We start from the raw sequence: 10,000 nt of genomic DNA, 5'->3' as shown, positions 1-10,000 counted from the left end.
CGGCGTGCTAACGTTTCTGCCAGCTCACCGCCTTCTCACTATTATTATTATTATTATTATTATTATTAATAATAATAATAATAATAATCCTTTCTACTATCGGCACAAGGCCTGAAATTTGAGGAGAGGGGGGATAGTCGATTATATCGACCCCCAGTGCTCAATTGGTACTTATTTAATCGACCCAGAAAGGATGAAAAGCAAAGTCGACTTTCGTGGATTTTGAACTCAGAACGTAGCGACGGACGAAATGCTGCTAAGCATTTTGTCCGGCATGCTAACGTTAATAACAGCAACAACAACAACAACAACAAATAATAATAATAATAATAATAATAATAATAATAATAGAAATTATTATTATTATTATTATTATTGGTTTGTAACGAACAGGGTGGTGTTAAAAGAAAATTAGTAATTAAAAAACCAAACTTACTGAGTCGAAGCAGGATGTTATGATGTTATCTGGAAACATATTTCTGTAATGAAAGAAAAAGAGACAAGATTTGATATAAGTTATAAACTTGTATAATTTACATATTACACAGGCTGGACACAAGCATGGTTGCTAAGAAGATTTCTTTGATGTTTGATTGAAGCAAAAGATCAAAGTCTTGCAACTACAATCACCAAAAGCGTGCAATGAAGCAGAATACATTTAGATATTGCAGGATATGGAAAGTTTATGAAGAAACAATTAATATATTGTCTCTCGAGCAGGTCTCTTTTTAGCAAGAGAGAGAATACATCTCCTGACAGGATAGATTTATTGTATTTGTAAAGTGAAAGTTACGACAGTATTAAGAAATACTAGACCAGGTTCAAGACAGCTATGGCCAACGTCAGCATTAGGAAATAGCAGACCAGGTTCAAGACAGCTACGGCCAACCTGCGGCATCTTGTGAACGGCATGCCTAATAAAAAATTTACCTTTGAATTTTTAGTAATTTCGCCCGCCTGATAATGAGCTGTCATATGGCCCGCTTATCGAAAAAAAATAAAGGTTGCTCGTATTTGGTTCCCCAAACAACTATCACTGGTATATGTCGATGCACGCAAACAGGGAGATCAAGGTTTATGCCAGACACTGTCGTTAACGACCACCAGTAAAGGAATGACTCCTAACTGTGCATAGATGGTGCTTTAGTTTTTCGAAAATAGAGGAATGAAAAACAAAGTGAAACGTAGAATTTGAACGTACAACATCGAGCGTTGTAAACAGAGGCCGTGACACATTTTAACCGCTGCATATCCAACGATGTTACTAAGAACATTTCAATAGCAATGTTTATAAGGATTTTTAACATAAGCACAAATCCACAAACATTTGGCGGAAGAGCAGAGTCGCTTGTAACGACACCAGTACGAGGCTGGTACATATATTTCATTGACCTCGGAACGGAAGAACACAAAGTAGACTTTATTGGTGTCAAAGAATAGAGAAACAGTTTGTCCGGTACTCTATCGATTCCTTCATCCTCGACTTAAAAGTTGCCTTTGGTGAAATTTAAAACCAGAACGTAGAAAAAGAAATTGAGATCTTTTATAAGAGCACTCCGTCGGTTACGACGACGAGTGTCCCAGCTGATACGATCAACGGAACAGCTTGCTCGTGAAATTAACGTGCAAGTAACTGAGCAGTCCACAGACATGTGTGCCATTAACGTAGTTCTCAGGGAGATTCAGTGTGACTCAGAATGTGACAAGGCTGGCCATTTGAAATGCAGGTACAACTCACTTTTACCAGCTGAGTGGATTGGAGCAACGTGAAATAAAGTGCCTTGCTCAAGGACACAATACGTCACCGGAAATTGAACTCACGATCTTACGTTCGGGAGACGAATGCCCTAACCACTGAGCCACGCACCTTTACGATGGAGATCCAAACAGCAAGCTATTCAGTGTGATATTTCAACGACTCTTAGCCACTTAATAAAAAAACGACGATCTGTTTTCGAAACGTTGGATTTTACACGATAAAAATCAAAATCAAAGTTTTTGATAAAGCAATATATTCTGTTAGTATTAAAAGTAATTTCATTCAAACAAAAATTCTTGACACATGAAATAAAATATGAATAAATATCCTAAAATCAGCATGATAACTAACAATTCTTTTGAATTTGTAACCATGGTAATTACTCATTCTAGAGATTTGGTGAGCAAAGATTCTCAATTCGAGTTACATGGAGGATAAATATAAGTATTTTGATGTTTCAATCAAGAATGATGTATTCTGTGATGCTCTGAGGCCAATAATTTCAAAGACACAGTATATAATACTTTTAGTTTGGTACTCCGAGAGAAAGAGTGCACGTATATTATGGTACCATAGCTAGTAATGCTATATATATTTTTGATAGAAGACCATCAATTTTGCGAACTATGAGGGACATTAATATCTATTTTGAAACCATGCTGGATAATACATCTAGTTTATGAGCAATGATTATACACTAATGTCTATTCTGGGAACAAGGTGGACAATGCATCTATTTTGGAACCAAAATGGAAGCTACGTTTATTTTGGAATCCAGTTCGTATGATCAGCAAAACAATACATGGAACATTGAATATATGAAAGCAAATTTACAAGGGAAGAATACTGTTTGGAATAACATCCAATATTTAATTGGAAATTTTCCTTCTAACACATCCGCATACAACTGACAGAGACATACAGACACCAACACAAATGTAATATATTTATACTCAGTCACCCAATATCACAATATCAGACACCTTTAAAAATAGAAACCCATATACAGACAGAAAAGCATTTTCAGTTCTACACACATATACGCACACACACACAGAGGCAAATCCACATACACATGAAACATTCCGAGGGGACACACAGGCATACACATTCTCATATGCATATGCGTACACATTACACATTACATACACTAAAAGCAACTACTAAAGTGAGACCACGAGTGAATATCCACACAGTTCGTGTTGTTGAGTTCCAAGACAGCTCTGATCAAATAGATTTATGATCAAAGACACTCCAGTCGATCCCACCACCCCGCTTTTTTTCTGGAACCCGGATCACATTATTCAATGTGTTCATTTGAAGACGATGATATGAGATTTGAGAGTGATCCAGTTGCTGTTTCATGCAGGTCGATCGACCAGGTAGATATTTTCTCACCGTTTAATAAGAAATAACAGCAAAAATTCTCTCAAATCATACATTCCTGTTTAAAAACAAGAAAATGTACAATGGATGTTGTCGTTGAAGATGAGATAGACACAGGAAGAATTCATTTAGTTATCAGCCGGGTAGATCTAAGATTACCTGCGGCTGAACAGCAGCAGCAACAAAAATGGCTTTCAAATTTTGGCAGAAAGGCCAGCAATTCTGGGGTGGGGTTAAGTCGATTACATCGACCCCAGTGTTTTACTGGTACTTAATTTATCGATCCCGAAAGGATGAAAGGTAAAGTCGGCTTCGGTTGAATTTGAACTCAGAACGTAAAGACGGACGAAATTCCACTAAGCATTTTCCTCGGCACACTAACTATTCTGCTAGCTCATCCCCATAATAATAATAATAATAATAATGGCAATAAGTTCAAAAATAGCAGCATTTGCAACAACAGGGCAATATCCAAAGCTGTATCAGCAAACGAAAGGAGATATTTGGAAACATATCCCGCGATCAAAAGTCAACACATAGCATCTATTTGGCGGCTGCCATATTTGGCTGCCATATTTACAATACACAAACCGATTCCCATCTATTTTCGAACACATCAACAGCATATATTGGCTCTCAGTTGTTATTCCGTGTTTCCGGTCGCAGACTAATAACACAGAACGTTATAGATTTCGAATTGTTTCCGTCGACAAAAGATTTGTTCTCAGGAATGGCCCGGTATAAGTGAATGTGCGCAAGTGTGTGTGTGCGTGAGGCGGAGGGGAGAGACAGACAGACAGACAGACAGACAGACAGACAGACAGTCATACTGAGAATGTGGTGGTGTAGAAGGGTCGATTGATCGGCCAGCTGGGCGGGAGGGGGTGACGAAAGAATCAATATAACAGCACGAGGGTTTAATATGATATCTGATCCTAAACATTCTTGCTCAGAGAAATCCAATATTGTTTTCTGTATTCACTTCTGCTTGAAATCCGATAGTATAAATAATGAAAACACTACACCACCATATACATATAGCGTACACACATACACACACACACACACACACACACACACACGTAATCACATATAATGTGAGACATATTCAGGAAAGAGGTATGTCTGCAGGCGCAAAAGCATCAATGTATGAAAATGCACATACATATACACACATTTATGAATATACAAGCGCACACATATATATATTACACTGTATGTATATACACATAATTTTATCTTATCTCTCTCTGAATGTGTGTCGCTTTGCGTGCGTGTATGTATGTATTCACAAGCAGTTATATACGCGTGTGTGTGTGTGTGTGTGTGTGTGTGTGTGTGTGTGTGTGTGTGTGTGTGTGTGTGTGTGTGTGTGTGTGTGTATACCTCTCTCTGTTGCTAGTTGTATGTGTGTGTGTGTACTTACGCTCGTGTATATGCTTGTCACTGCATCAATGCATAAGGTTACAGGATGAAAATATATGAATGGAATATAAATACATTATGTATATATACATTTATATACATAACTATATGTCTGTCCTTATAGTTGCGTGTATATGAAAATCATGTTAATACACGTAAATATTATGTGTGTGGTTGTTTCGAAAACCCACATGTTATTACACGCAAAGACATTACTGATGCGCAGATAATAGATATGTGTGCATCTATTTAGTCATAAAATTACAATTATATATTGCTATAATTAGTTTCTCGGCATTATATATATATATATATATATATATATATATATATATATATATATATATATATATATATATATAGGGAAAGATAAGAAACGAACGGATCGGGAGTGAGCAGGTATATAAATACCAATTGAGAATGAAAAAGAAAAGGAAAAGTAACTGAAAAAAAATTAATCGTTTCAAGGAAGCACTATAGATAAAACTAGATGGAAATATCTGCCAATAAATTTTATGCATACAGAATCATGCATGCGTGTACACTTATAGATGTATGTACTTGAATGTATATGTGTGTATTATATTATCAATAACACCCACGTAAGTTTATTAATAAATATAATGAGTGGTGAGGGTTCATGGCGAAAGGCATCATATGAAGAACGGGTTGAATTTAAATGCTGACCCATTCGGTACCGCAGTGGTAATAAAGAAACGTGGATCTTCTAATACGAATAAGATTGTACAGCGGAGAAAAATACCATACATTAAAACAAAAAAACAACCCTTTATTATTACCTCAGTTATATTAATCCAATTCTTTTCTTTTATTCTTTTATTTGTTCCAGTCATTTAACTGCGACCGTGCTGGAACACCGCTTTTAGTAGAACAAATCGTGCGTAGCACTTATTCTATCGGTGTCTTTTGCCGAACCGCTAAGTTACATCGGTTGTCAATGATGGTGGGGTGGAGGACAAACACAGTCATTCAAACATATATGTATATATGCATGTATACAATGGGATTCTTTCAGTTTCCGTCTACCAAATCCACTCACAAAGCTCTGGTCGGCCCGTGGCTATAGTAGACGACACTTGCCCAAGGTGCCACTCAGTGGGACTGAACCCGGAACCAAGCTACTTACCACACAGCCCCTCCTGCGCCTTTGCACAATGTTAGCAATTAGTTAAACATCTATTGAAACTAAAATGTATTCATGTTCTTCGTTATTCGTACCTTCTCTATGCATATCTAAATCAAATGTTTTGTTAGGATTTTCAGTGTACACAGCTTATCAAATCGGAGATCAATGAATTCGTTGGAGCCGCTCTGTTTTCAAGGTAACCTTCTACGAATTGTTGATCAGAGATACAAGAAAAAGAAAAAAGTGCTCGAAGTGCATATTTAAAAATCCCAAGGAAATTTTGCTTTAATTTCGTAATTAGTTTCGAAGGCAAATGCAAATCTGAAGAAAATTAAATAGTTGCTTTATACACTCTTGATAGAAAAGTGTATTAAAATCAGTGTTGGTATCTGAGAGTTACTGTCTCTGTCCTTCTGTCTCCCTCCCCCTATCTATCTATCTATCTAGAAATTTCCCTCGGGTATCGCGAGAATAATAACTTGGAGTAGAACTCAATATACATTTGGTTCAGAATAATGTGTTAGTTGATTATAGAGTTATGTTATGAGCATCCCTGTGTCACCTCTCTTTATATATATATGCTGTTATTCTTTTACTTGTTTCAGTCATTTGATTGTCGCCATGCTGGAGCACCGCCTTTAGTCGAGGAAATCGACCCCAGGACTTATTCTTTGTAAGCCTAGTACTTTTTCTATCAGTCTCTTTTGCCGAACCGCTAAGTTACAGGGATGTAAACACACCAACATCAATTGTCAAGCGATGGTAAGGGGATGAACTAAGACACACAAACACACACACACACACACACACACACACACATATACATATATATATACACGACGGGCTTCTTTCAGTTTCCGTCAACCAAATCCACTCACAAGGCTTTGATCGGCCCGAGCCTATAGTAGAAGACACTCTAACAAATACTACAGAGGCTTAGTCCCGATCAAGGCTTCACCTCGAATGAAACACACGTTGTTAAGTTCAAATCTTCCAATATCTTACATTTTTCTGAGACAAAATTGTTAGCATGATGGACAAAATGCTTAGTGGCATTTCATCAGTCTTTATCGTCTGAGTTCACATGCCGCTGAGCTCGACCTTGCCTTTCATCCTTTCGTGGGTCGATAAAATAAGTGCCAGTTGAGCATTGGGGTCGATGTAATCGACTTAAGCCCTCCCCCGAAATTGCTGGCCTTGTGCCAAAATTTGAGACCAATATTTAACAATTCTGTAAATGATTAATGAAACAGAAACTAATCGATAATCCTTTTTGATGCAGCCACAGGCCTGAAATTTTGGTGGAAGGAGCTTGTCGATTACATCGACCCAGAAAGGATGAACATCGAAGTCAGCCTCGGTGGCATTTGAACTCAGAACGTAAAGGCACCGAAATGCCACCAAGCATTTTGTCTAGCGTGTTAACGGTTCTGCCAGCACGCCGTCTTAAAAAAAAAACACAGCAGCTATATATGGCTGTCAGGAAATCAGACAATAACTCGATATTCGATCTTATATGTTGGTGCTGGTTGTTCCTTCTCGAGCCATGCCTGGCTCATAAGTGCCGGTTTCCCGGTTTCCCGATTTCCGTATAGGTTCCCCTACCTGGACGGGATGCCGGTCCGTCACAGGTAAGCTGCTGGATGGAGGAGGAAAGAGTGAGAGAAAGTTGTGGCGAAAGAGTTAGAAGTTCGCCTTTACCTTTTACCGGAGCCGCGTGGAGCTTAAGTGTTTCGCCCGGTCTGTGATTCGAACCCGCGATCCCTCGACCGCGAGTCTGCTGCTTTAACCACAACGCCACATGCCTCCACACATGTTAGTGTTAGAAAAATAAATCAAGAGCTTCATAAGTAAAGACTGACCATTTAAATAAAAATTTGTGTTTGACTACAGTTATAACAAGGTGTTGAGATCAAATCTCGTTGGGGGTGAAATAACATGTTTCTCTTCTTGATGATGTCAATGACAATGAGTAATAACATAATGCCAACCAACGTAAAAAGGCATCTTGGTGGCCTCTCTACCTGCTAGAAATAGCAACCAAACAAGATCTTAGTATGTTAAAAGTATGATACAATGGATTATATACTTTTGAACCTTTTGTCGAGGAATACGACGAGATGGGCATGGTTGGTAGGCTTTGATCTTGGGTAGGTTTGATTAGATCTGACATTGGTTTAAACAGCATCAGTAGGCTGACTATCTTATTTTATTAAAATTCAAAATCAGAAACAAAGATTAAGTATATTATACACATATATATATATATATACATCACATTACTCATATACACACATATATACACAACGTTACATATGGAGATACAAAATACACAACCGATACACACACACATATACATAGTAACACACAAATACACATTTCATACTGTTATGCACACATAACTACACACTCGTATCATCATACACGAAATTACACTCAGACAGACACACACACACACACACACACACACACACACACACACACACACAAGAATACAAACATTAAATGTATATCGACACATTCATACAGAATAACACACGCTGTTAAATGTTATACATACACAGATATACATACAAATATACACTGCTACACAAATATACACAGCTACATAAACATGTTCACACGTATGCATACTCTCGCACAACTAAAACGTAGGCGTAATCAAACATATTCATACACACACACACACACACACACACACACACACACACACAGTTTTGAAGATTTAGCCAAAACTCTTTGTGTTTGTGTGTAGATGTTTTGTTTGTTTAAGTGGTAAAACAAAGAAACGCTTCCATTTCCAAACACCAGAGATTCAAAATATTCGAAGGTATTGTAAAATTTGATGGCGATGGGTGTAGATGTGTGACAGAGAGCGCCGCAAGATGGCGACGAATACAGAAATACGTTAAATAAGATTTGTAACAGAAACAACCGCTAGATGTCGGTAAAGACAAGAATACATTACATTAGGTTTAATGGATGAAAATGGAATAGCAACTGATAGAAAACACTTGAAATTGAAGTAGATCTAATACAATACAAATTAAATTGTTTAGATATTCGGTGATATTGGGAGAGATCGATACAGAGTGGTAGGTAGGTTAGCGGAAGGGTGAGCAGGTAGCATAGCAAGCTAGGGAGAAAGGTACGTAAGCAACTGAGATGGTAGGTAAGTAGTTGGGAAGACGGGTAGGTGTATAGGTAAGTAGATAGGTAGGTAGGTACAGAGGGAAGAATGTAGGTAGTTAAGTAAGATCGTGGGGATGTAGTTAGATGGCTAAGAAGACAGGTAGAAAGATAGAAAGGTAGTATGTAGGTAGCGAGGTAGATAAGTAGATTGTTTGGTGTGCAGTTAGGTTAATTGATAGGGAGGGATGGAAGTCGGTAAATAATTGTATTGATCAGGAATAGTTAGGTATACACACAAGCTCATACACACGCGCGCGCGAGCACGTAAATGCATGCAGCAAATATGCACGTATGCTGTCATATATATTGATAGATAAACAGTCAAATGCGGAGATAGGTGCCTGTGCGTACGCATGTGTGTGTGTGTGTGTGTGTTCGTGTGTTTGTGTGTGTGTGTGTGTTCTTCACGAGAGGGAAATTAGGCTTTGTGAAAGGACACTTTATAAACTAAAGATGGAAAGACTTCCTTACATTTAATCAGCAAAACAAAAAAATGTAATATTGAAGTGGAAAGTTGGGAAATTAATTGGAATTGATAGTACACCATGGAGAAACTGTAGACTCAATTCGTCAATGTATTTTGAAGGAAATCGAATTAAACGTGCAAAATTGAAATGAGATGCAAGGAAAGGATACCTTATAGGTATCAATAATATCTTCAAATGTTCAACTTGTATCTGAGTTTGTCTATCAAAGGCTGGTCTTGTTGACTTCTCGAGGATACATGTGAAAAAACAGCAAGTTAATTACAACAGATCATTGTGACCTGCAAGAGCACATATCTGTTGTTTTTCAAATTGTAGTGTTAAAAGACGACTGGCTTTCTGTACAGAAGGCAAGCTGACATGATTCTGTATTACATTTATCTGAGGATAGGTAGTTATATCATTGCTGTGACAAAAGCTTCGGATCATTAGCTCAGTGAAAAATACTTCACTTTGCGGTTCATTAATGAACAAACATCGTACTTAATACTGAGCTGACTTCCATAATCAATCATGCACCTGCAAAAATTTACCTATCTCTCTACAGAGACACATCGACACATATGTATTCTCTATTACACGCTTCATTCATTTGACTGTGGCCAT

General features: G+C 37.6%; 1 protein-coding gene across 1 annotated transcript in view; it reads right to left on the bottom strand.

The window, feature by feature from the left end:
- Positions 1-10,000, bottom strand: part of LOC106875823 (excitatory amino acid transporter 1) — a 275,943-nt gene that overhangs the window by 66,518 nt on the left and 199,425 nt on the right. Inside the window, exon 2 of the mRNA XM_052970833.2 lies at positions 437-479. Within this exon, the coding sequence (XP_052826793.1) occupies positions 437-479 (43 nt within the window). The remainder of the gene's footprint in view (positions 1-436; positions 480-10,000) is intronic.

The sequence above is a fragment of the Octopus bimaculoides genome, chromosome 9, assembly GCF_046866305.1.
Source record: "Octopus bimaculoides isolate indiv1 chromosome 9, ASM4686630v1, whole genome shotgun sequence".
Taxonomy (NCBI): domain Eukaryota; kingdom Metazoa; phylum Mollusca; class Cephalopoda; order Octopoda; family Octopodidae; genus Octopus; species Octopus bimaculoides.
This window is presented reverse-complemented; position numbering and strand designations above follow the sequence as displayed.